Source organism: Caloenas nicobarica, chromosome 4 (genome assembly GCF_036013445.1).
Source record: "Caloenas nicobarica isolate bCalNic1 chromosome 4, bCalNic1.hap1, whole genome shotgun sequence".
In the NCBI taxonomy this organism is placed as follows: Eukaryota; Metazoa; Chordata; class Aves; order Columbiformes; family Columbidae; genus Caloenas; species Caloenas nicobarica.
The window spans coordinates 1599716-1627110 of record NC_088248.1 but is presented as its reverse complement, the minus strand read 5'-3'; the positions used below and the strand labels follow the sequence as shown (position 1 = coordinate 1627110).

Genomic DNA, 27395 nt, shown 5'->3' with positions numbered 1-27395 from the left:
CGAGGCGGCGGCGCAGAGGCCGCCGGGAGGGCGGGATGGGCCAATAGGAGGCGGGCAGCGGCGGGGCCGGGCCTGCGCCTCGCGCTCCGGTGAGCGGCCGGTGACGGGAACCGGGCGGGGGCGGGAGGGCCCGGCTGCGCACGGAGCCACCGGGGGGAAAGAGGGGACGAGCGGCCTCGCCGCTGAACCGGGCAGCGGCTCCCCTCGGGCCTCGCCGCCCGCCGGTGGGTTCTGGGCGGGCGGTCGCGTCGCTGCCGGTGACTGAGGGGCCCGGTGAGAGGCGGCCGGGCCCGGTGGAGACGCGGCCGCTCGGCGTCCGCCCCCGTTGCCGTCCCAACCCGCTGGGCCTTTGAGACCCCGTTGTGAAATCCCACCCTCAGGCTCCTCATTAAAAGTTGTGCGTTCCGACGCTAAAATCCGTAGAAACGTCGGTTTCTTAAAGCCCGCGCGCAGCAAGAGGAGGGTACAAATAAGAAATAAACTGCCTCGTGGTTACCTTCACTCTTTAATGCCTCATTGACTCAAATATCCGTTTCTTGCCTTTTTGCTGCCCCCCGGGGCAGAGCCATGGAGCCCAGCCTGCTGCGGGAGCGGGAGCTGTTCAAGAAGCGCGCCCTGTCCACGCCGGCCGTGGAGAAGCGCCCGGCGCCCTCGGCCGACTCCTCTGCTGCCAAAAAGAAGAAGGCAAAGGTAGAACAAGGCGGTTCCTCCGGCTCCAAACAAAACACAGGTTGGTGAAAGCCTCCTGTTCAACGCTTGTTTGGTTTTTCCCACCTCTAAGAGATGGTTTAGTAACGTGAGTCTGTCTATCCGTGAATTTTGCTAGTGGCTGTTGTCATTCTTTCTCTTAAGTTGACGCTTTTTTAAAGAAATCTGCTTACGCGATGTGAAAAAAGACTTTTGCTGCCACGTCTACAGGTCAGGGCCTGTCCTGCGATGTCTTTGCTGTTCCTCAGTTGGAGGAAGTGTTATGTCGTGTGAAACTCAGCTTTGCTCTGTGGATGTCAGTAAACGCCCAGACCCACAGGATGAGCAGTAACAGCGGTTTCATTCTTGTTCTTTTTTTCTGTTTGGTGAGAGAGTGCTTAAAACTCTTGTTTTCTAAACTGAAGGTCATAGGCTAGCACGAGAAAGATCTTACAACTTATATCACGTCTGGCTGTTGTGTCATGATTAACAATCGTTCCTGCTTTACCCGGGAGCTCATCTTTGGTCGTGAACACCAGAGCTCCCGTAGGTTTCCGTCTGCCAAGAGTTTCATTGTTTCCCTGGGCCGGTGGTGCCGGTAACACCTCTCTCAATGACAAATAAGCAGTTAATAAAGCAGCACCGAAATCGTGTGAGCAAATGAAAAGTGCAGCACATGTAGCAGCAGAGACAAGGTCTGTCTGCACGCAGCAACGTGCTCTGTGTTTGATGTCACCGTGCGAGATGTGTAACTTGAGGGGCCTTTTCGGTTCTCTGGAAGCACTGACTATCCTCTGATGCGCTCTACAGGGCGAGCCAGATGTCAGAAACTACCAAATACAAAATGTCCTTTTGTGCAAATTCGTGGCTTGCTTGTATTTTGAATACCCCGTGTGGCTTTCTTCTAAACTCTAAAAGAAACAATAGGACTGACATCAGCAGAGAAAACCGTCAAGAACAGCGGGAGGAGTGGAGCGTCTTCTGTCTGAGGGGAAGAGTAGAGAGTTTGCGCATGTGCCTTCAGCTGCTCAGAGCACCAAGTTTATCAGCCAGACATTTTAAAATAAACCAAGGCATGCCAGGTTTCCATCAGCCCCTTTGCCTCCCTGACCTCTCCAAATAAAATCAAATTCTACATGGAATATCCTAAACTGCGTATCCCGAGTGAGAGCGGTTTGCTGGGAAAGAGGGATGGAGGGCCAGGGAGAGGGTGCATGGTTCAAACCTGAGTCTGATCTGGAGGAGTTGAGTAGACACATAGCCAAGCAGCAGAGCAGATAAAGAAAGTGTAATTTCTGTGGTTTTGTGGGCTGAGAATTTCTTTAAGTGCTGTTGCAGCTGTTAAATGATTAGTTGACACAAATAGGAATTTGTGGCTGCAAGGAAATACGTGTTATCTTTTACGCTGCTGGCTTCATTCCAGACAGTATCAGAAAGGTTTCAGGATTTCTATAACATTTTTATGCAGAACAATTTCAGCCTCCTTTTGTTTTCCCCTGGAGAGTGTACTGCAAAAGCAGCAAGGATGCAAGAAAAATAATGGAGAGTGGACCAGCTTTCTCACTCTTGTTCTTAGGAGCTGGTTCAGAACACGTGTTCAGGTTGGCAAGCGACCGAATGGGTTAAGCAGCCTCAAGCAACCCAAGTCGCCCTGCGATGCTGCAGCATCGAAGTCCTTTGCCTCAAAACCCGCTTTTTATTGGAATCACCAGATAAGTATGTGCCTGTCAGGTTATGCGTGTGCCACAGATGAGTCTTGGGGAGGCGGAGTCAAAACTGGTGTTGACGGGTCCCTGTCCCACTCCCCCAAAGAAATGAAAATGAGGGGGATCAGTCCTAGTTGTGTCGTGTTTGACCGCCAAGATGGTAAGTACTGTCAAAGTGGGTACGTGTCAGCACTGCAGGTTCTCCATCACTCCGTGGGTCTGTGACTCGGAGAACCCGCCCTTGTCCCTTTTTTGGGAGGAGAGGCATTGAGGTCACGCTAACGTTCAAGTGACCGTATAGCTAAATCTGGCCTGGTGTGATTTGTTGTGAGCTTTCCAGTGGGAATAGTTACACTGATAGTGGTTTGAAATCATTCAAACAAGCTCTTTGAAAAAATTTGAAACTGCCTTGTTTACTTGGTTCAGAATAGTAAGTGAAAAATAAATGAAATAGACTGTATCTATTTATTTCTTTTTATTGATTAAGTTGTGGCTAAGGTCTTAGTCTTTACCCCAAGACCTTTGTCTTGGTGATCTTAGCCAACAGAAACCCAGAGCTGAAATCTCCAGGAGCTGTTTCGCAGCTTCGCTTCTCTGGCACGTTCTGCGCGGGAAGGAGTCGCCGTGAGGCTCTTGGGCTGCGCGAGGGTAGATCTTTATCTTCTGTTCCTTGTGCGGACACCCAGCTTCCTACAGACACCCGTGAAACGAGCAGCTGGGATGAGTCCTGAGCGTTTTCGCTGTGTGTGCTTCTTGGGAAGGCGTGAGACCCCGGAGCTGGCGCAGCAGAAACCGGCAGCGATGGCGAGTGTTGTTTGGCTTGTTAGTTAATTCGGTTTGTCCCGCTGGCCGCTCTTGAGCAGGACACCAGTCTTTTGGGGCTTGCGCTGTCAAATACAGCAGAAGGTAACGAGGCATCTGCCCCATGCCCCTGACAGCAGAAGGCATTATCATCTGTCTGGGCCTGAATCCTGAATTGTCTTATATTCGGGACATCAATTAATTGTGCTTGTAGCTTGATTTTTAGCTTAAAGCATCCTCTGCACGTTGAAAATTAATGGTAACGAGCGTATCGGAGCCAAATGGTTGCAGTGGGCGTTGTGTCGTTTTGTGGTTGCAGGAGGGACTTGGCTTCTGCCGGTGAATCCCTGGACTCCATCCGCTGGTACTAACCTGTGCTCTGGCCACCCTGTGACTCCAGCTCACCAACCAGGAAGAGCAGGAATCAAATTAAGTATTTTAGTGTGTTCAGATCACCTGGATCTTAAGCATACTGAACCTTATGGAGTTTATATTAAAAAAAAAAAAAAAAAGTAGTAAGAGATAATTACAAGTAGTGGCCATAGCACAATGGTGTTTTTGACATGGACAGGCTGCGAGATCAGTGTCGTAGCTTACTCATCTGTTTGACGGTTAAGTGGGTTTCGTTTCCCTAATGACAGGGATGTTATTTGGCTTTTTTCTAGTTAAATACTTTGTTCCATGTGCAGCCCTTGTCTGGATGGGACATTTCTCACAGACCTGTTTCTCAGTGGGTTCAGGAGCATGAAAGAATTACTAACCATTACCCGTGGCCACGCTGTTGGACGCTGTTATTACAGTTGTTACTTGTAACTGCTAAACTTTTAAGGATTGAAAAACAATAGATGCAACAGAGCTATGGAAGAAAAATAACCTGGTGAGCTAGAGGTCTGAGTGCGTTAGTTGTGTCTCAACACCCAGAAGCTGGTAAAATTGCTCAAATATGAAGTATGAGGAGAGAAGTTCTCTGGAACAGGAGAAGGGGTCAGATCGTACCACGGGAGGATAGGAAAGACTGTTTTAGGGACAAATTCCACGTCGGCCTACTTTTCCTCCCAGCACCCTCTAAAAGCGAGGAACCCGTAACAAGAAGAGCTGCCGAAGGCAAGAATTCACACAGGCCTCTCCTGTCCCCTCTCTTGCCCTTCAGCGCTTGGATCTCATGTATTTTTTCTCACCCCTCATACATCTTTCCCACCTCCGCGTGGCTCGCCTCAGTGGGAGGACACCGCTGTGTCTTTGCGGTGGGTTTGATCGGATCGTTGAGCAGTTTTGTTAAGCAACAGTTTTATGCATGTTAGACAACATTTGTTCATTCAGGTAGAGAAAGATCTACGCTAGTAACTCAATACAAACAAGAAAAGTTCATTTAAAAACAACAATCTTTTATTCCACCATAACACTGCAACAGACCATCCTTTTGCTAAGCACTTGGAAAGCCTTTGCTGATTATCCAAGTTCACATCCAGAGATAAATCAGTAACCTTTGCTATTGTATTTAAGTCCAAAAGAAAAACACGTGTGACTTGCTCATCCATAAGGTACGGGATGCTTCGTTCAAGGCGTTAAACCTTCCTCAAGCGCTACTGCCCAGTCCTTCCTACACCACCTCTGTTTCGCGCTTTCTGAAGCTGTTTAGCATGGCCCTGACAGGGTTGGGTTCATTCTCCAAATCTTTCATAGTTTTATTTTTCACGCAGCAGCAGCAGTCCAGCAGTTCATAGAGGAAAGCCAGCACCACCAGAGAAACTACTGTGAAGATGAAGATAATCAGAATAATAAAGCAGGCAATATTCCAGTTGTCGTGGAAAGGGTAAATTTTCTGCACTTGGAAGCCCAGGTGCTGGGAAGCGGCTGTGGTCTCATTCCAGTGAGTGGCGTTGAGGGTTGCCATTCTCCAAGAGTCGTCTTAGCGCCTTCGCTGTCACGGCTTTGGGGGCTGAAACAGAAAAACAAAGCTGGTGAGGACTCCAGTGATCAAGAATACACTGTGTGTTTGTTTTGTTGTGTTGGGGTTTTTTTTATTTCCCCAAGCTGTAAGAATTCGATCTCAGACTGGGTGCTGACACCTTCTGCAAACACAGATTGTTGAATATGCAGATTTGCTCTCAAAAGTATCAAACCCAGAAACTACAACTTTGTGATTTGTCTGGTACACTTATTTCGGTAATGACTGGTCCGTGCATGCATCATGTAGTGTAAGTTATTCTGGAATTAAAAAGCTTTGCTTCTTTATTTCAAGTGTACACAAAGACAAGAAGGTGACGAAGATAATTTTCGGGCTACGCTGTGGTTTCAGCAACCTGTCGGTCATCGCTCTGGAGGTTGGCCAGCGCCCTTTTGGCATTCCTAGAAAAACAGAACCGTGTGCCTCCTTCCCACGCCTGAGCGATTAGAAGAGCTTTCTACAGGTCAACGTCACTGGAGTTTGGTTGCATATTTTGGGGTTTTTTTCCCCTCCTATTTGGGAAAATGAAAGAAATCAGTCTTTAAAAAAAGCAGATAAATCATGACTATTTTAGAGGGTATTTCCAAAGAATGTAGCTGAACTTTTGGTTGTTCTTTCTTGTTAAAAAATAACAATCCTAGTTTCTGAAAACTCATGGTTTTAGAATTTCCACTGCCCCAGTGGCACTGGGCACGTTTGGAAATCTTGGCCCGTTTGCGGTGCCACGGTCATTAGAATAGATGACAAGGAAAACCCGGACATTTCTCAGGAGTCCTGATTTCTTATTTCTCAGCTGCCTTCTCTGCTCAACTGCCAGGAAAGGAATGTTGTATTTTGCCCAATAACGGCCTGTTTGGACCCAGCAGGAGACCAGACTGCTTTGTGGCGGCAGGGACACGAAACAAGATGCTGCCTTCAGCAAACCTGCCTTGGGAAAGGCGTGAAAGAGGGAAAGCAGGTTGTGCCGCAGCGATTTCTGCGGTGTATCTAGAACAAAAAAAGCAGTTTTGTCTGCCTCTGAATTTCTCTGCGAATTGTGGATAAGTAGGCGGATGAGGTGTTTGGCAATAAGATCTTTATGGTTGTGCATTTCTTTTTCCCTGGCTTTGCCTCCCAAAACTGAGGGAATGTGCAGTACTTTTGGTGTGTAGTCGGATGTAATACAGATTGGTAACTTTGTAGGAACCCAGACTCTTATTTCCATGCCTCACAGATTTTTTTTGCTTTGAACATGAAGCAAAAAGTGAAAACTTCGCCATGCTCGTTGCAAAATAGTCCTGGCTGCCCATACTGAGTTTAATTTCGTTCAATAATCAAAACAAAGGGGCAGTGCCGATGTTTTGTTCGTTAAGCTTTGTTCACAGAGAGTGCTGGTGTATCGCAGAAATAATTCTGCGGTCAACCTGTTTAGATCATGAAAACTACAAAATGCCTGAATAAATGGAAAGTGGCCAAGTCAAAGTATGATGGTGTCTACTAAAACAGGTGACTTAGGGCAGCCGAAGCATCTGTCATTATTTTTGAAAAGGATATTATGAAAACCATGATGATGCAGCCAAACCAGCTTGCGATTTCTGTCTTATTTTTATTGTTCAAATAGTATACATTTTGTTCTTTATCCTTCTGTCTTTAATAGATATAAATTGAGACAGAATGCCTTTGTTTTTGGGAAAATACCTGGCATTAGTGTTCGATACAGATATTTGTTGGAGGAGTTGCAGTAACTTACTGTTTCCTCTGTTAAATTTGTAACTCAATACACAAATTTGTAATTGAATACACAAAGTATGACTGAGACAAAGATTAATTGAACTTTTTTTTCTTAAGCAAAAGTTTGCAGAGCAAATCCAAGCTAAAAGTACTCTTGAGTTGGGTCTTGGCTTTCAGAGCGTGGCTTGGTTAGGCCAGGGTCTGGGAAGGAAACGCGGCTGACTTGTTTTGTAGGGGACGGGGCTAAAAGTCAGGAGGGTTTGTGAAGGGGTGGTCGGGAGACTTACTTGAAAATCTGTGAGAGAGCGAGAGGGGGCTGAATAAAAGGATTTGCAGTCCCCTTTGAGGGGTAATTAAAACAAGCAGGATTTAAATGTCTGATTTAAATGGCAAGAGAATATCGTCAGGGAAGAAAGGAGATGGGGTTTGTTTTGAGCTTTTAGAACAGATTTCTAGGACTGAGGATTTTCTTGGAATCTGTTCCACGTAAGTTTGCTCGCTCCGTCAACACCAGGTACAAAAATCAACTGTTTCTGCTGGTGCAAAATTCAGTATTTTAGTCGTTATTAGAAGCGATGGAGATCTGGGGCCACCGTCTGGACTGGACACGTTGGCACGGTGTAGCCAGGACCCTTTGCCAGCCCAGGACGATGCCCCGTGCCGGGAACAACCATCAGCGGTTTGCACGGCCTGGGGAAGCTCCTCTGCACACAGGGATGCTCAATTTCAGCCCCGTGCTGGAGGTGGTTGGTGCTTCTTGACTGATCTCCTCAGATCTGAATGAGGCCAGGCAGATAAATGTCAGCCACTTGTGGCTGTAATTACTAAAATACAAGACTCAAGTAGCCGTTGCCAAGCCTTCAGAATTAACACAGCAATAATAAGCTCAGCCTAAGCAGTCAAAGATGGTCTGGTTTCATCTTTCAATTTTACTTATTTCCTAACAGCACAATTTAAATTGGTATTGTAAGCCAGTCTGATTTGTATGCGGTTCAGCTCTTGTACGTATCCAAAATGCAATGAGTTAAATATTTAATGAAAATGGCTTCTGTAAATCTGTATTAGGTATTAATTTAAAATATCGTCATCTTTAGACACTGCAGAAGAGCAGCTTTATTTGCTGTCATATTCACAGAGCAGAGGGAAATGACTGGCAAAAATCATTTTGATGCAGTACCGAGGAAGTCCTGTTTAAGAAACCCCTGAATAGACATCCTGGGTTAACAGCATGTCCACATCTCCCATGGATTCTAACCCCTCTGTTTGTATTGCATCCATCACTGCCCCGGTATTTGCAAGGACAATAATATGCGATGGGATTTTCTTCCTACCCTGACATAAAAAAATCCTAGCAGGGGTTTCTAGTGTGTCAATGAATGTAGATGTCTTTTAGGCAGCTTAATTGATACAGTTTACGGAATACCCGCTCAGGAGATGCAGTTCTTAAATTCCAGGTTTAGCTGCCTTTGTTTTAAGGAAAAGCCTTTCACTGTCATTTCTGTAAAAACATATAGAAACAATTGCAAGGAATGTGAGGCTGCAGGAAACGAGCTGCCTCCCCAGTTAGCATCAAAACCCATTTTGTTTGCTGAATCTCGGCTGGGTGCATTAGCTTTTCGGTAAGATGGAGCGGTCATCAGTTTTCCATTAGCGCACAGATGGTGAAAGTGCTTGTCTGACAGCGCAAGACAAGCTCCCCCTGCCTCCAGCGGCACAAAACCCTGCGGAACCGCCGGGAAAATCATCCTGATTCTAAGCAGCTTTTCACAGGCTCGTAGGTTACTGGCGTATTTTCTCCCAGTAGTCAAGATAAACCTTAAGACAAGGGTATAAAACGCTGCACACCTACCTGGGGTCTGAAAGGATGCTGACGAGCGCTGCGCTGGTCCCTTTTTTCAGTGCAGCCCGTGGCACAGCGAAGATGGAGCTTTCCCAGCACCGGCCAGAGCGCGATGCTGCTGACAACTTCCTTTCTGCTCATTTGCATCAAACCCCATCCCCAGCAGCAAACCCTTCACCTATTTGACTCTTATTGTCTCGAATAAGAAACAAACCCCTTCCCACTCTGGATTTTTCGGGATGCTCTTTATTGCGTGTGACGGTGGCAGTGACCCCGCGTCGCGTCGTTCTGGTTGAACCGCAGCGTTTGAAATGTCAATATCTGCAGATCAGCTCCGCCGAGGGGTCGGATTTCCTTGCCGTGAAGCGGAGCGGGCTGTAGCCAGGCAGATTAAACGAGATAATCTCCTTGATTCAGTTGACAGAGCAAATATGTGATAAGTCATCTTATATATTTGTTGTACCTCTGATTTTATTTTAGTCACTTTAGACCTCTCGTTACACGTATGATTTATAAAATGTCCTTCATATACCTTAATTTTTAATGATAAAAAGGGATCACGTGGGGGGAAAATCCCTACAGGCTGTATTTCCAGGCAGAGCCAGCTTTTGTTCTTCCTTTTTCTATCTTAATTTAGTAACCAGAATAAAATGTTCTTCTGTAGCTGGACTTACACCGATTATTCTATGTTAATTTTAGAATTGTCATGCTATGTAAATCTTCTAATGCGATCTCATAGCTTGACAACTACCAGGCGCCGAGTTTTAGGTTTGACGTTTGTTCCTTGGGCGTTACTTTTTTTACTGTACTAGCACCAGTTTCCACGAAATCTTCACAGTCATTATTGAAAGCAGATTTGTTTGATTCTAGGTTGAGATGCAGTGGGACAGACAAGAAAAAAAATTCACCTGAAGTGTAATGACTTTAGAAACTTCATTTGGAGTTTCCTGTGAAGAACTTGGCATCTTAGGTGCCTTTTCTAGAATATAATTATCTTTTTTTCCTTTTTGCTTTATTTTTTTCGGCACAGCAAACCCCTTGCACTGCTCCTCGTCGCCACTCTCCTCCATGCCCTCAGACTTGGCTTTGCAGCTCCCCTCAGTTAACACACTCACTTTAATTTTTCTTTTCCCTCCCTCGGCTGATTTTTCCACAGAAATAGCAGGAGCTCAGGATCTCTGAGGTCTCTACTGTCCTGCCAACTTTGATTAGAAATCGCCAGTGGATTAAAAAATTCCTGTGGTGACAAAGCAGGAATTTTCTTTTTCTGGTGTAGCTGAAATTCAGAAAAGCTGTTACCATTAAGTCTGAGCAACATTGTGCTGGTAACAGGCCTGTGGCTTTTGATCACGGTTTGTTGTGGATATTTCTGTTTAATGTGCCGTGCTACATAATTAATAAAACGGTCATTAACAACCTTGCAAGATTTTTTAAAAGGAGCTTTACACAGCAGCAAACCTCACAATACATTAAGACAAAACCAGACTTTGGCAACAAGGGGATGCTGAATTACTATTCCAGTAATGCAGCGCGCCAAGTTGAATTGTTTGGAATAGAAATTCTCCACTACAGCCACTTTAAAATTAAAAAAAAAAAAAAAAGGCCCAAGACAACAAGCACAGCCTTCCTTTACCTGGTGTGTGACTTTTTAATACTGTTTGGGAATAAATGCAATGTGAGAAAGAGCCGGAGTGCAAAGCCGACAAGGTGTCGTTGAAAGCAACATTTAATTCTTTGTTTTCTCCTTTTTGTAGATCACAGCAATGGGTCGTTTAACTTGAAAGCCCTTTCAGGAGGCTCTGGCTACAAGTTTGGAGTCCTTGCTAAAATAGTGAATTACATGAAGGTACGGTGTTTCCATGTAAAATGACAATGCTTTGAAATACTTTAGTGACTTATTCTTCTGTGGTAGCTAAAAGACACTGAATATCTCGAACTTTTAAATTCTTCAGCTGCTTGCTAAATTCAAAATCCTGTTGGTACAAAGCGGTCAGTATATTGTTCCATTACTGAAATCCTAATTATTCCAGGTCACTTTAAAACTAGGAGAATAGTTTTTATTTACATTCAACAGAGAATTTGGAAGATGCTGTCAGCTTTTAGGATTCTTGAGCTCTTTGTCAAAATAACTTGTTATTTGGTTCTTGACAGATGACTTCGTCATCAATCTCAGCTGGTACTAATTTATTTTCCTCAAATTCTCGAAAAACCCAACTTGAAACTCTTGTGCTATGTGTATCGTGTCTATCCTGGTTTTTCAGAAGTGGTTTTGTCATCACATTGTACCAATTGTAGTTACTTTACCATAATTGAGTCGCTGAATAAAATAAGTACAGAGCTCTAATAGATCCTGTTTACTTTTCCAGACTCGGCACCAGCGTGGGGATACACATCCCCTAACCCTGGAGGAGATTTTGGATGAAACGCAGCATTTAGATATCGGACTCAAACAGAAACAATGGTTAATGAGCGAGGTAAAGAAAACATATGTTTAGATTTTAATTTGAGATCAGAGGATTATGACAAATCTGAATTGTACGTGTTTATTTAATTACAAACTCTATCAATATATAACCCCTGCTTTAAGTAGCTACATTGACTCACATGTCTGTCTGTCTTGTACCTCCTGCTCTCGAGGTAAGTGTGTAATGAAAGCTATTTGGACATATTTGAGGACCGGTTAGAAATGTTACACAGAGAGTGTATTTTACATCAAGTTGAATTTATTCATTACTAATTTTATATAAACAAGCTGTTTTTCCTAAGGAATTTATTTTTTAAACAATTTTAAGCCAAGAGCTCTTCCAATATTGAGGATGTTAAATTAACTAAACCAAAGGAGTTTGGTGCAAAATTCGTGGGCTTACAGTTCTTTGTTACTTACTGAAATGAAGAATTCTGATGTGAAATTTATGTCTGAAATTTTGGGGTAGTAGGTCTGCAAACTCAACTGCCAGAGTTCATTAGGCTCACTCCAGATGCCAGATTTCCCTCTTACAGATTCACTCTCACTTGCCACCGTATTCATATTCATGCTCGATTGACCTGAATGTCTTTGTGGAATTTCAAGATGAATAAATCAGCAAAATACCATATTTGGTATTTATACTTGATTGGCTTACCTGGCTTTAGCTCAGATCATGTTTAAAATCCTTGCAACAGAGTGGTGAAGGCTGTTGAGACATGGGAAAAAAGTCTCTGCGCAGTAAAAATGAGGATGGTTTTAACTAACACAGCCGGTAACGTTCCTTCGCTGCCAACGCTAATGTTCTTGGGTACGGGAAGCTCCAGTCTGGCAACGCTGCCTGTGATGGGAGCTTGACTTTGACAAAATCTTCTGGAGGGCAGCTCCGGGTTGTTTCCATAAGGAGTCTGAATGTCAAGATTGAATGAAAAAGCTCCTCCCAAGAAGCGTATATAGAATTATCACTGAACTGTTTCTGGATGAGAAGAGGTGAACAGATACCCTGCGGCACCAAAGTTCCTGTTTCAGGTGGTTTCTCCCTCCTTTCTACTTCCCGTGTCTTTTCTCTTTCTCCTTTCAGGGTCAGGCTGGCATCTGCAGAACAAACTAAGTAGAGTTGTCCTCTGTCGCAGGTGAACATCCCTTGTGGTGCTGGCTGCACAGCAAAACTGATTCGGAGTGTATCTTAAATCCTTTCAATTGTCCGTCCTAAGTAAAATCCTACTGTGCAGGGGGTCTGGTCCTCTCAGTTTCTTCTACAGCTGCTTCCTGACTCCTGTTTTGTTCACCCCTGGGTAATGCGTTTCGCATCCATGACATCGATATGACAGGAGTTCAATAAACAGAGAGGTCCGCTTGCACTTTCTAATTCAGCCAAAGCACACTTTGTTGCGTTCCCTCTTGGTTTTATTTTCATTCCTTTCTCCAAAAAGGAATGTGTGCGGCTTTCTGCCCTAAGAGGCTTCACACACTTTCGAGCCCACAGGCATAAGTGAATTATACTAATCCTCCTTCGATGCTTTATGTTGCGGTGAGTTATGCTTAGGCTGGTGGATCTAGGATCTGAGGATTTGAAACCCATTTCAAACTCAGACCTCCAGACTGGCAGCTGTAACGTGTGACTGATGCGCTCTAGCTGCTCAAAAGCACACTGGGAAAAAACGAAGTTAATAGTGTGCACGCTTTTTCATGGTTTGAAATTTATGTTGCTGTTACAGGCCCTAGTCAACAATCCAAAAATAGAAGTTGTGGATGGGAAGTATGCTTTCAAACCCAAGTACAACTTGAAAGATAAGAAGGCTCTGCTCAGGCTCCTGGACAAGCACGACCAGCGAGGGCTGGGAGGAATCCTTTTAGAAGACATCGAGGAAGGGTTGCCCAACGCACAGAAAGCCATCAAGGTGAGCAGCGCGTGTCTGCGATTCAGCAAGCCCCTCCACTGAGCTCCTCAAACAGGAGGTAGACGCTAAAAGAGAAGTTTCTCCTGAGTTTTTTCTGTTCTTGCGAGAGCTCAACAGCTGTTTCCGAAGGTCTAATGTTGTAGCTTTTTCTGTATTCCATCCTTGACTTTCACATTTGGCTTGATGTCTCAGCACAGCTGTCAAAGCTCTTTCTCACAAAAGGCTTTTGATCTCCTACATTCCAACTGCAGGCATTTAGTTCTGGTTTTATACCTTGATCTCAGTCCTCCGTACCTCATCTTAGGTTTATTAGCGTACTTATTGTCAGCATCCACTTGGGATGCTTTTCATGGCCAGTTACTTTGCTGCTTCTCTAGTTTGTTGTGCTTGTCTTCACACAAGGTCTGGGTCTGTTGTTCAAATTGGAATCCTTATTCTTGGAAACCAAATGATTTTGAGTTATTCTTTTGCATTTGTTTTCGAGGCTTTAGGGGACCAGATCATTTTTGTTAATCGCCCTGATAAGAAGAAAATTCTTTTCTACAATGACAAGAGCTGTCAGTTTACTGTGGATGAAGGTAGGTGTTGGTTTACATATGTTTCTGTGATAGTTGATTTGAATTAGTCTTAAGTACCTATATATATATAAAAGCAGTTTTCAGGTAGAGCAGTCTTTTAAGGTGATAATGAAACTTTAGGTGTATCCAGATATCAGGAAAATGCTTTATATTAACACGAGACTAAGACTAGTGAGTTCAGGGGTATTATCTGCTGGTTTATGATGGATACATTGGAACCTGACGCCAAGAATCCAGCAGTTCCCTTCGAGTGTAGCAGTACAGAAGAGACTAAAAATCGCCTGGCTGTGACTAAAATGGCATCGACCATTTGGCTGTGTAAAGGGCAGCTAAAAAACCCCAAAGAATGGCCTTTGGGTAAAAGCTTGTGTGTTCCAATAGTGACAGTTATGGCAATGTTGGATACCTGTGAGTGCAGAAAGGAGAAGGCAGTCTGTGCTGAAAGACCTTATTTTAAATGATTCCACGACACTGAACGCTTCCTGTTGTTAACGTACTGTTCTTGTAACGTGCCACAGAAAGCCGTCTTACCATAGAATGTCAGATTATGGTAAAAAAGGGAAAGAGTTTTGATAGCAACTTGAACTGTGCTTACAGGACTGCAGAACAAAGCACAAAGCTCTTTTTTCCTTGACTAGCTCACAGAGACTCTCTATTTTCAATAGAATTAATCAACTGGGAATGTGTATCATTAACTTATTTGTTATGTACCACAGTTGTACTCTCGGTAATAATAGCTTTCTTCCACAAAGATAATTAAGTAGATGTGACACCTGCATTTAAAAATATAAAAACTCTTTCAAAATATTGAAGCGAATCTCTCTTTAAACCATAATTTCTGTCACTTCTTGATAGTGGCAGTCGGAGTTGTATGTGAAATGCAGAATTAGAAGCTTGTACTCTGCATTCACTGGGGAATTCGTCGCCTCCCAACTGCCCAAATTTACCATTAGCACTCATCCTGTTCAGGTATTGTCTCTGCCAGGATCCTCACGTGGCCAAGACATTTAGAAATCAATGCTATTGCATATTGTTAAGATAAATCTTTTAAGTTTTTAGCAACCACTGGTTGTGTGACAGTCACGATTGCTGATCCTTTCTTCTTATGCAATTTTTTCCAGATAATGGGCATCCAAGCACCCTAAAAGAGTTAGCAGAGAGAGATTTCTATCCTGTTGCTCCAGGATTAGCTGGAGTTTAATATAAGAGCCCATTTTATTAAGATGTAGTGAGAGACATCTGTCAGCTCTTCATCAGGTAGCCAGTATCAATCCAAATCTGTGTATATACACTACGTAATATTTTAGCACACCCAGCACTGATGTATTTAGGAACAAGCAATCCAAGCCATTGCTATGAAAGCAGGGAAAAGGTTAAAAAAAAAGAAAAAAAAAAAAAACACACAACAAAAAACCTCAAAAAACCCTCAAAAGAAAGTGTTGAAGCCGTTAATCTCCCCATGCTGGGCGGCATTTTGTAAGGAAAGGACGATAGTGTGCAGTGTATTGCGGTTCAAGGTGGCTTGGCTGCCTTTCATCCGCAGGTGGCAGCACGTTCCCATCTGATCACAAAGCGGTATTTTTAGGTTTTTTCTTTTGTTCTATTCCTGCTGGGTTTGTTTTTTCTTCTTCCGCTCATGAAGGTGCTTTGTTCTGAGAGGGGGCAGGAATAATTTCTCTCTTGTGAATTTTGTGATCTGCCTGTGTATGCCACAACTCCTGAGCGGGTTCACTTACTCATTGCAGCTGAAATGGGTCTTTTTTTCCAACTGTGTTGTCCTGCAATGAAGAAAACCTGTCCTTCCTGGGCGGTTTTGCTTTCCGATTCTTTCCAGAGCACCACAAGCCTGTCTCTTAGGGAGTCGCTGGCAGAATTCTCTGCATACAGGATGAGTTATGACACCTTTCTGGCTTAGCAGTGCTATTTCAGCTCATTATCTCCAGCAACCTTAAAACGAAGTTTTCTAGAAGGCTGCAAACTAAGCCTTGAACTGTCGTCAGGCTCTTTGATCTAGTAGCTGATGACAGTTCAAAATATGTTTCTAGTCTAGTGTTTATCCTTAGAAATCAGGGCTCTGCGCTCCTCGGTGCGTGATTCTCGCATATGACGCTTCTCTCTCCAGTTTGAACGTGTGTTGGCTGGTATGAACATCCTCTAAAAGTTATGTGTCCTGTTGCTGTACCCCAGTTGTTTTCGTGGCCAAACAAGCTTTTCTTTCTCTCCTTTTGAAAATAAATCCTGACATGCTGCAGCAGCAGTGCAGTACCTATATATTGTGATCTCCAGGGAACCGGAGAAGGTTTTTTGCAGTAAGGAACAGCTTTTGTTCTTCCTTTTATGTGGTTAGCCAAGGAGGGTTCAGATTGCGCGTGTTCCTTCTTGACTTCCTGACTAATTAATCTTCTGTCAGTAGTGTGTAGCCGAAAGCGTTTATAAAAGCTGGACTAGATTTCGGGTGCTTCAGCCAAGTAAAGCACTGCCTTTTTGGGCTGGAACCAAGCGTTCACCCTGTGCTGGCTGCATTTCCAAAAGCCATTCTGGTTGCTTCACTGTTAGAGATTGTAAGGCAATATAGGAAGTATTTTAACACCTAAAAATGTGGATACTTAATTGTACATGTTTTTTAATATCCTTGCTAAGCACCTCTGAAGAGATCCAAAGAATGGCCAAAGCCTCTTAAATTTAACAGTATAAAAATTGCTTGGGATCAGCAATGACTTAGGGTTCTGGCATTGAATTCAAAGGTGGTCCAGAGGCACACAGAACACCTTTTCCTTCTGCTGTAAATCCAGCGCTGTGCTCCCTGGGACTGTTGGGAAGCATGACTCCATCCTCCCCGCTACTCAGTTATTTCTTCCCTTCTGCCCTGTGATTGTTCTTGTCCCGTGCTCAGATTTCGGCTCAGCTCAGTGAAGATTTTTAAGCTATTTTAATCTCTGGCAGATTTTATTACCAGCGTGATGTAGCAGTTTATCTCCAGGAGCCATCTCAGCCTTTTTGCAAGAGCAGGTGAAGCGGGCAGAAGCGCGGGATAAGCTGCGCCGAAGTCACCGTGCAGCTGTGTAACCGTGACCGTGTTCCCTAAACATAAGCATTTATAGACAGGGAGCATGTTAAGAGAATAATTACTCGGGGAACGTCAGCACAAATTGTTTTCCAAATGAGGCACCCCGCGATGCAGAGAAGTTGGGGTGGCAGTGCATCCTTACCCCTGGGGTACTTTGGAAAGAGAAGGTGTTTGCAAAATCTTCGTTATGCTGCCCTCTGCTTTGCCATGTGGTGGTGACTGGAGGTCAGAGCTCGTTGGTTTAAGTCTGTGCATCGTGATGCTGCAGAAGTTAGCAAACATCTAAACTGGCCTTTCCCTCAGCTCCTGGTCTCATTCCCTCCTCTCGTTCCTTAAAAGACCAGAAGTCAGTGATCTGGAGGAGCAAGGGAGCAGCCCGTGAGTAGCGTTGTTTCTGCCAGGCTTCCAAGTTAAAATACTTTAGTGATGAAATTGGAAGATATTGCATATGGGATTCGTTCATAGTCCAGGCAAGACACCAGGCACCTGCCTTGGGTGCCGGCATCACCCAGGTTGTGCCAGGGGAGGTTGAGGTTGGATCTGGGGAACAATTTCTTCCCCCAAGGGCTGTGGGGCATTGGAACAGGCTGCCCAGGGCAGTGCTGGAGTCACCATCCCTGGAGGGGTTGGACAGACGGAGATGAGGTTCTCAGGGACAGGGGGCAGTGCCAGGGCTGGGGGAACAGTTGGACTCGATCTTGGGGGGTGTCTTCCAACCAAAATGATTCTGTGATTCTATGATCACGACTTTCTGCCTCTTCTGAGGAAGACCTGCATTGCCATCGGGACTCCAAAGTTCTTTACTGGAAACGTGCCTGTCTCCTGGAGGGTTCACAGCACCTGCCCTGCTTAGGCCAGAAACCCTTGGGAAATTTCTCCCCAGGGGATTTTTTTTCTGGGATCTATCTTGTCATAGCAGACTCAGCGGTAGGAGGAATTGTCAGCTTGCTGCAGTCAGGTGAAGCCAAGCTGTCTAGACAACTGGACAGGTTTTTTTTTTTTCCTTCCATAGCTATGAGATGCATGTCCTGGCTGGTCTATCAAATAGTTTAGTGCATCTGATAGAAGAGTCTCTCACCTGCGCTGTGCTCTGATGGTGTAGAGGACACGGAGAAGGAAAACTGGATGTGCTCTGTCATGGTAACGGTTGTGTGCGCTGCAGGAACGCGTGCTCCTGGACCTGTTCTCCATGCCTGGCTGAAGCAGGGCAGCACGTGGCGAGCTTTCTGCTCCGACAGTCCCTTCCCACTCTGCTCACCGGTGAGAGAAGAGAGGAGAGAAGAAGAAGAGCCTCTCTCACGATCTACTTTTTACAACTGGTGACCCCCCTTTTGCTGCTTGAAGCCACAGCAGAGGCCAGGGTGACAGTATTTCAGGTTCTCCTCGAAGAAGTTGGGAGAAGTCTCTGTCCCAGGTCAAGGCTGTGAATTTTGAGGTGCAGAAATACCACAGCTACAAACGCAGAGGATTTTTTTCTTGAGAACCGTAGTTATTGCCAGCTTTTCCCACAGATTCTCAGATTGCAGAGAGGATGTCACAATAATTCAGATAGCGTATTGCCAAGGTCTAAACTTTCACTAGCTGATAGGGGCATTATCCTTGGAGACCTGCGAATAAATCTGACAGGTAACGTGGAAATGGTTCGGTGCCAGCCAGACAGCTGCTCTCTTTCTTCAGTTGGTGCATTTAGCTCCGTGCCTGGTGTTATACCGGATCGGTTTGGTGAGGAGATGACAGATCTCTCTCCTTTTCCCTTTAGATGGCACCTTCAAAACAAATCGTTGGTGTTGACAGCTGTCGGAAGGGCAGCAGCTCTGTGCTTCTCCACCTTTATCCCTTGCGTTTAATTCCAAACCAGCCCTTTCACTGAGTATTTAGAATCGTATAATCATTTTGGTTGGAAGAGACCCTCAAGATCGTCAAGTCCAACCATTAACCTGTCGCTAAACCATGTCCCTAAGAACCTCATCTACGCAATTTCCAGAGGGCTTTGCTGTTGTGATTTCCCCGTTTCCTGAGCATTAAGGTATTTTAACTCCCTACATGGAGCTTTGGCAGGGGAATGAGGTTCTTTTGCAGTTACTGGGATGAAAGCAATAGTGCTGAACGCAGCCTGATTTCTGGAGGAATTTTTAAATGGAGTTGCAGAATGCTGTATAGTGACTCTGGCGTGGCCAGTTAGCAGATTATAGTGTCTGTATGTGAAGTCCATTTTAGCTCTGCGCTTTTCATTCTTGGTGACTGTTACGTTCATATTTCCTGGCCTAGTTTAAAAGGGTGGATGTGAAGGTGTAATGGAGGTATAACTGCTGCATGACAAGAAATGCAAAATGCCATGGTTAGATATTAACCGTGATCAGCACTTGGGTGCATGTTGATCCTCGAAGAGCTGGCCATTTATTTTCTAGTGTTTAATTTTTCACTTCTGTTCCCTAGAAGAATGCAGACCAGTTTAACCTTAAGCACACATCCTTGGCCTTTTCTTTTGCGCTGGGGCGTATTCATTTGTATATTATGGACTCTAATAAGGAGACATATCATTTGTGTTTGTAGCAGGACACCGTAAGTAGAAGGACATGTAAAATTTCGAAGTTATCAAGTCTCTGATCTGTTATCACTTTGTGTGCACCGTGCCTGTGTCTCACAGGGATCTGTTTGACAGTCACACCTTGGTATGAAGCCTCGTCACTTAATGTGTGAACTGCAGAAATGCCTGACGTGAAATAGGGCCCCTTGCAAAGCACAATCCTGCTTTTGCACACCCACCCTCTGATTGACCTTCCCAAACACTGGCAGGTCTCGGTGTCCAGCCGAGTCCAGCGTGGCTGGTGAGGACAGGGAGGGGACATGAAAAGAAAAGAAATAGCTTTAAAGAGCATGTTCTGCTCAGACCGGAGGATGCGATAGGACCCTGCTCAGACTTAATCTGAGCGCTCATGGCTGAGAAATCTCTCTCTTGCGTGTTTGGGTTTGATCACAACACAACCTTCTGCACCTGCCGCAACAGGATGAGGTGAGAACTGATCTGTGACAGCCAGCACCGCGAGCTGTGCTGAAAGCCCGGAATCACGCCCAAAACGGGCGAGCAGACGGAGAACGTTGTGAGTACCGTGTCAGTCCTTGCATTAAGTCACCTGCAAACGGCAGTCTCGGTGATCCCGCTGTGCTGTGCCGCCTGTATGAGAGACACGCTGAGCACTAGTTCCTTGTAACCAAAAGTGGCGTTTTGACAGGATTTGGTTCTCTTCAAAAACGCCGCATTGCCAAAAATGAACGTTGTTGTTGTTCTTCGCTGGCGAAATTCCTTTCTTTTGTTTCCTGGAAAGCTCGCATGGCCCCTTACTGCTGGCAACAGGAAGAAAAGTGAGACCTGAGACTTAAAGCGTGTGCTTTGATAGGAAACAAGATGCATTAGGAAGGGAACTGCTCCAAGTCTGTTACGTACGCCTTTTGCGCAGCGCCGTTTCGTTGCAGCGCGTCTAGAGCGTTGCGTCGCCTGCCGCATCGGACAGCTTCCCGAGCATGCAGAAATGGGGCTTGTTTTGACAGCCCTATACTAAATTTATCCGGAAAGAAAGGGAAAAAATTCAGTCTTGCGTTGCTATGTGTGCCTCGTGTTTTATTTATAGTTTGTTAGCCAAACCTGCTGACAGGAGATCTCTGACTTACTGCCCAGGGAGTGAGGGGAGGGAGGATCGTACCAGCCGCTGCCTGGAGAAGACATTCCAGAGGCTCCGCGAGACTTTACGTGAGGCACAAAGTGTGCGGGCAGATGGCAGCTGCTCTAATTAAGACTTACAGTCTCTGTCTTTTTTTTTTTTTTCCTGCTGCTGTGGCTTTTAAGGTATCTCTCTTCTTTTTAACACCAGAGGAATTTTAGTGATGTATTATCTCTACAGCACGGCATGTATTATATTACAGTGACAGACGAGCTTAAACCCACTGAAGTAAACATCTTGACTCTTCAGTAAGTCGGACTATGAGATGACAGGTCTCCCAGGACAGTGGCAGCTGAAGACGCGCAAATGAAGCTGCCATTTGTGGGTAGTTCTTGCCCTTCTCCAAACTCTTTTGAACGGAAGCCTATCGAACAGGTTGGCAGTCCACACGGCAATAGAGATGCTCGGCAAAAAGAAAGACTCTGTAGCAAACCAACATTAAAAGCACACGTCGCCCATGGGTGCTCCTGATGTGCAGTTGCACAGATGAGAATTGGCTCATCTTTTTCCATTAAGCGTTGGGGGGTTGTTGTTCTATTGGTTGGGGTTTGGGATTTTTTTTTTCTTTTTCGGAAGTGCATCCGAAGTTTGGAGTGGGTAAAGGCTGTGTGATTAGTGGGTTTTGGCCCTGATCGCTGCATCCGTGTGGCCACACACTGACATGCCAGAACACCTCGGCATTTCAAATCAAGTCTGGTTTTTTCCCTTCACGTGGGGGCTTCGCCCAGGCTTTGTTCATTGGGGTGTAAAACGACGGTTTGTTTGGTGTTTCAGAGTTTCAGAAGCTGTGGAGGAGCATCCCTGTGGATTCTATGGATGAGGAGAAAATTGAAGAGTATCTGAAACGGCAGGGTATTTCTTCCATGCAAGACGCTGGACCAAAGAAAATAGTAAGAGATACAAATTATCGATCTTTCTAAGAGATCCCCCCATCCTGACCTCGCAGTGTTCATTCCAAAACATGTTGGTGAGGCTTTGCACAGCCACTTTGTGTAGCTCGGGGAAGTGTGACCTGTTTTAAGAAGTTGCAAAGAACAATGCTGTAGCCAGCAGTTGAGATTTTTGTAACTTGTTTGAGCCAGTGTCATCCAAGAAGCTTCAAGAGGGTAAATGCCAGAAATCCCCGTGAGTGGAAGCCACTGGTTGAAGCTGTACAATACGTTAGGAGAAAAAGAATGGTTACTTTTTAGGGAGAAGGTTTTCTTTTTCACACATGGCACGTCGCAGCTGGAGGGCAGGTCTTTTTGACAACTGTTTTATTTCTTCTCCTAGGCTCCCATTCAGAGGAGGAAGAAACCAGCCTCTCAGAAGAAACGTCGATTTAAGACTCACAACGACCATTTGGCCGGAGTATTAAAAGATTACTCCGATGTTGTTCCTGGCAAACAGTGACCGGTTGGATTCTGTAGCAAACGTGCGTTTTTGTATCGGCTTTTTGCCGCTCGGGCTCAGCGTCTGCTTGCAGAAAGACTGACTGTATATAGTAATGTGATGTGTTCCCCCATCCCAGCAACTGCCCAGGTGAAACAGGTCGGTTTAAGAGCAAGTATGAACTACTAAATTTAGAGCTTAATTTAATTAGCTGATGGGAAATGTGTCTTTAAGTAAGAGGTTCTCACCAGTTGCCTCTTGGCATAGAGTGATAAACGGTGCTCAGCATGTAACACAGGGGTTTGTGGTCAGTGCTTCACTCTGCTTTTACATTGCTTCATGGGTATTTACATGGAATTCCTTCCAAGGGGCTTTCTAGTAGAATCGAATACAGCATTTGTTTTACCTATCCCAGGAAAACCTTTTCCTAAAATCACTGCGGGCAAGTTTCTTTCACAGTCGAATACATCCACGGTTTGTAAGCTCCTTCCTTGCCAAGGGATTGAGCTTTGCTGAACCCGGGGGTGGTATCTGAGGCTCAAACTCAGAGAAAATCCCTCTCCCGAGCTCCGGGCCGGCTGCGGGGTGGACACGCAGCTGGAGCTTCCTCATGCGCAGCAGAAATTGCCCTCGGCGATTTCTCCTCCCTGGTGTGGACGCACGTGCATTGCACAGTTCTGCTCTACGGGCAGGAGGGAAGTAAAATGAGAGTGTAATACTGAAGCAATTTTTTTTTTTAAGTAATAAACTTACAACGCTGGTTTCCAGTGTTGCTTCCTTAAAGAACAAGAGAGTCAATGTCTTTTGTGCGTCTTGCGTTTTCCTTTGCAAGGAGGTAAGGGCATCTTTGCTATATTTTTATCTTCTCAATGACTCATTGTTCTGGGCTAACACTGTCATTTTGTTATCATTCTTGTTTGGGAGAGGGGGAAAATCAGCTCAGACGAAAGCTCCCTGTAGATGCCTGATGTTCTGCGCAGTGATGTGGAGTGTAGCCAAATTCTGTCCTCTCGATAACTTATTTTTCTGTACTGAACCCGAGCCAATCAATGCTGATATTGTTTTCATGGCGCTGCGGGAGAGGAGCTGCTTCTCTGCTCTTCTGGGGTGAGCGGCGAAGACAGAACAGGTGACGGTGACACCCCACCAACAGCGGGATGCTGCTGCACACACGAGCGTCACGGATCGGGGGGTTGAAGCAGAGGCCGTCAGATCTGGACACGTGAACAGACAAAGAAAAAAAGCTGCTTTGCTGTAGCACCGAACGATTCCTGTTGGCTTGGGGAAGCGCAGGAGGAGAAATACACTCATGTAAGCACAGCGTTTATCCTTCTGTGCGATATACCTGATTTCAAAGAGCGCTCTTTTGAGAAACAGACGATACTCCAGCATCGCACATGTCAACCTTGTTTAAAACAGTTGCTAAATGCCAGTAGGTTTCCTCTTTTTTGTTAATTTTATATATAGTGTGTTTTATATATATATATATATATAAAAATAGAAAGCGTGCTGCTCCAGCTGGTTTTGAAACAGTTTTTCTTTCCTATATCTTCCAGGTAAGCACAAGCGATTCCTCGTGGAGCTTTTTAGTTTTCCCTTAGAGCTCTGGTTTAAAGCACACGTGGCACCCTTGCAAAACTGTTCACCTCTCTTCTGTCATCCTCACTCTGAGAAAATTTTTGAAAAAAAGGGGTCTCTTCCATCTGCTGCATTTTTGAGCAGTGATTTTTTTTTTTCTGGTGGGGGTGCTTGGGGAAAGCAGAGCTCTTAGTGAGCTCTGAGTTGCCTTTCATACCTTTGGGGGTTTTAATGGGGTAACTTCTCCAGCGCCTTTCATAGCACTATCCTTTCTGCTCTGTGAACCAAAGCCTGAAAGGCCGGCTGTGAGGTAGGTTCTCTGCTTTGTTTCTCTGCTGAAGTGATTAAGATAGTAGAGGCATCTAAAGAAAATGCCTCTGGCTACTTTCAAAGACTAAAAATATGTTAGGTCAAAAAATAGGAGAGCAGGAAAGAAATATTGAAGATTTGGGACTTGTTTCTTTCCCGAAGATGCTCCCAGCAGTCCTTACGGGATTTTTTTCTGAGACCTATTAAAAATCAAATGATGCAAACATCTCAGACTGCATCAACGGGAGGCTGTTTGCCGAAAGCGTTTTGGTACCGCTCCAGTCCGCTTCAGCCCCTTCGCAGCATCGCGGCCAAATCAGGCTTTTTGCTGAAGTTTAGCGTAAGAGTTCACAGCTGTTAAAAGCTTAAACCAGTTTCACCTTCCTCTGGAGTGTTCTAATTTATTCCGTGTCCAGCAAGATTGTTCTCCCGGTGGCCTAAGCCACCGTGCCCTCCGCTTGCTTTCTTTGGCAAAGTCCTCGTTCCCGCAGCCGGGCGATGCCGAGGGCTGCTGAGAAGCATCCTGCTCTCTCCTGGGGCCCTGTTACTCCGTTTTTCTTCTCCTTTCCGGTCTTTGCTGTCTACATCGTCCTTTTTTTGCTTGCACAATTGTATCTTGAGCGCGTGCCTGCGAGGACAGTGTGTGCAGCAGTCGCTAGAGCTATTCCTGAGAGAAACGCAGCTCTTTGAGGTCTGCGAGCAGCCCCAGACGGGCACTCAGCCCTGTTTCTGCCTCAATATCACCCTAATTCACCCGAGGGCATACAAATGCTGTTCCCTTACTTTTTTATGCATACTTTTTATCTTACAAAGAATTCCTCATCTTCTCCTCTACGAATTAAAACCTAAAAGTTTTGATAAATAGAAAGCATCTCTCCTTCCTAGTCAGCTGTGTTGCAAACAGTGTCATCCCATAATGAAACAAATAGAATTTTTATCTCCGCCAAGGAGTATTACATGAAATTTTGAAAAGAAACCATAATCCTAAACACCTTGTTTGGATTTCTCATGTGTTGTACTGAAGCAGGTTCATATAGAGATGTACTAAAGGAACGTCTGTACGTTTTATTCAGGTGCAAAGACAAGACTGCGGTTCTGATTTTAGTACATACTACTATAATCTGAATCAAAATGTTATTCTTGTTGACTTCTGACTGTTGGCTTTTTTAAGGCACAAGCTGATGGCCCCGGGGTGTCACACCTCTGAACACAGAGCTCTGCCGGCTGCTCTCCTAAAAGCTGCTCTAAGTGCGGAGTTATTTCACCTCCTCCTCCACTGCGACGGTCCTTCTGGGAGGGGATGGAAAACAGCAGGATTTTGCACGGTCGAATGAGAAAACTGACATGAGGCGGTTTGTACCAGAGCTGATCTATAATTCATCGTGATCATTCAAGGCTTTTAGAGAGCAGGGGAGAGAGGGCGGCGAGGGACCGCTGACAAACGCTGTGGAGCCCCGCACGTGGATGCAGCCGGCGAGCGCTGTCGCTTCCGATGAGCGCGGGCAGGCGCTGCGGGGCCGTCAGGGATTGCCGGGCTGCGGGTACCCACCGATGGGATGGGGCTGCCTTTGGAGATGTGACTAGAAGCAGCTACGGCACTGACATCTCATTATTTCCAGTTTCGTTGCTTGCTTTCCGGTCGCTGCTGATGTACCGGGCCTGAATTCCGTGGTGCGTTACTGCCTGGGGGGCCTCTGGCAGCGGCTGCATCTGGGAGAGGATGTCCAGTAGAGTGGAGCGCTTACTGGTGAACGCTGGTAAGGCTACAGCACTGCCCAGCCTGGCTCCAGAGGGGCTTGCAAAAGAAAGACTTTGAGGTGCTGGAGCGAGTTGAGAGAAGGGAACGGAGCCGGGGAAGGGGCTGGAGCACAAGTGTGATGGGAGCGGCTGAGGGAGCTGGGGGTTCAGCTGGAGAACAGGAGCTGAGGGGAGACCTGATCAGCTCAAGTTGCGCCAGCGCAGGTTCAGGTTGGATCTGGGGAACAATTTCTTCCCCCAAGGGCTGTGGGGCATTGGAACAGCTGCCCAGGGCAGTGCTGGAGTCACCGTCCCTGGAGGGGTTGGACAGACGGACATGAGGTTCTCAGGACATGGGGCAGTGCCAGGGCTGGGTTATGGGTGGACTCGATGATCTTGAGCGTCTCTTCCAACCGAAGTAATTCTGTGATTCTGCGCTGCTCCTCAGGTCTGTTTTTCTGGCTCCATAGGTGCGTTCCCAGCCGCGTCTGTCTTGCCCCAGGCTCTCTGGACGCATCCCCGTAAAGCAGGTAAGGACGAGGAGCAGCTCTCCCAAAGAAGGGGCTCGTCTGGACACAGCCGGGCTCTGGGCACGAAGGCAGCTTCTCTCAGCTGGGCGTCGCACAGCGGGAGCTGCTCTCTTCCCAGGTAATGCGGAGGAGAGGGCCAGTGGAGCAGGGAAGCTGTTGCCACCCCTGGAAGCGGTGTCCAGTTCGGGCCTCCCCTCCCGCCCGAGGGGGACGCAGGATGCTGGGGCAGGTCTGGGGGCCGGCACAGCTCGCCGTGCTGAGGCAGCGGCTGGGAGCGTATCTAATCACGGGCTGAGCGACGTGGAGGGCCGTTATAAAGACCATACAGTCAAACTTCTTTTGGCAGCCACAGCAGATGACATAATAGGGGAACGTGGGAAGTTTGGCTTGGGTATTTGGAAAAAAAAAATAAGCTGGTGTGGGGGTGTCTTCATCCACGGAGGTTTCCAGCGTGGCCCAGGCACGGGCTGTGCCAATCTCTTGTTGGCCGCGGTCCTGCTGCCAGAGGGAGGCTGGACCGGAGACCTCCTGAGGTCCCTCTCGCCCAGATGCTCCCGCGGGTCCCTCGGTGCTGCCCGTTCGGCAGCTCTGGTGCCGTGCTGCCCCTGTCTCTGGTTTGGGTGGCCGGGACCCGCGTGTCGGGCTCCGCCAGCCTCGTGCACAGTGCGAGCACAGTGGGGGAAAGGGGTGGCGAAGGCGGCAGGTTGTCCTTCCATTAAGTTAATTTTTTTATGATACCTGCACTTCTGGGCTTACATCCAAGGCCTGAAGTACTTGTGCGGTTTCCTCCTGCCTCCATCACTTACGCTGTGCTCTCTATTCCCTCCTGAGCTACTTATTAATTATGGAGACTGCAGAGATGAGGTCCAGGCTCTGCTAATGGTTGACTTCCCCCGTGTTTCACAAGCAGCGTTGCAGGAATCTGCTAATGGTATCTTCGCTTTTTAAGCTCCAGCATCATCTGGTTTCTGGGCTGTGGCAGCGAGGCAGGTAACACTATCAACATTCAGACAGCAAGAGTTTGTAACTACCCCAAGCAAATAAAGCAAAATTATCACATAAAGTTGTAGGCTTCTTTCTGTTTTAACGGGGTTTTAGAATATTGCACGTAGAAGATAAATTTCATACCGCTAAGTTTGGGAGCTTTTCTACTAAAACACCAGTCACTAAATACCACGCTAGAAAGAGGTCGTTCTTAAATGCAGTTGTGGCCATAAATTAGCCAACGCAACTACCGGGAAATTCCAGCAGTTTGGTGAGAATCCTCGGCGTGAAGCTTACATCGACAGACTGCAGCTTGGGCTTAAACAAGCCTCATCTTCCTCTCAATAACGGGGTTACAGCGACTCCGTCGCGTACGTAAATTCAAAGTTAACTCCAGACGGAGTTAAACACGGAAAGCAAAACTAGCATGGAAAGTTACTTTTCACCACTGCGTTTCTATATTCT

General features: G+C 46.0%; 2 protein-coding genes across 3 annotated transcripts; one reads left to right on the top strand and one right to left on the bottom strand.

The window, feature by feature from the left end:
* The first annotated feature begins 46 nt into the window (after positions 1-46).
* On the top strand, positions 47-22545 carry GTF2E2 (general transcription factor IIE subunit 2). Of its 2 annotated transcripts, none has more exons than XM_065634196.1 (8): positions 47-89; positions 564-730; positions 10447-10538; positions 11059-11166; positions 12875-13057; positions 13542-13635; positions 21196-21311; positions 21694-22545. In XM_065634196.1, the coding sequence occupies exons 2-8, from the start codon at positions 568-570 to the stop codon at positions 21811-21813; spliced, it is 876 nt and encodes a 291-aa protein (XP_065490268.1). In that variant the 5' UTR covers positions 47-89; positions 564-567; the 3' UTR covers positions 21814-22545. The 2 variants fall into 2 exon arrangements, with proteins under 2 accessions (XP_065490268.1, XP_065490269.1); XM_065634197.1 differs by having other exon boundaries at positions 13549-13635; positions 21694-21779.
* On the bottom strand, positions 4795-5088 carry SMIM18 (small integral membrane protein 18). Its single transcript, XM_065634873.1, has one exon. It carries the CDS (start codon positions 5086-5088, stop codon positions 4795-4797), a length of 294 nt encoding a protein of 97 aa, XP_065490945.1.
* Positions 22546-27395: the final 4850 nt, after the last annotated feature.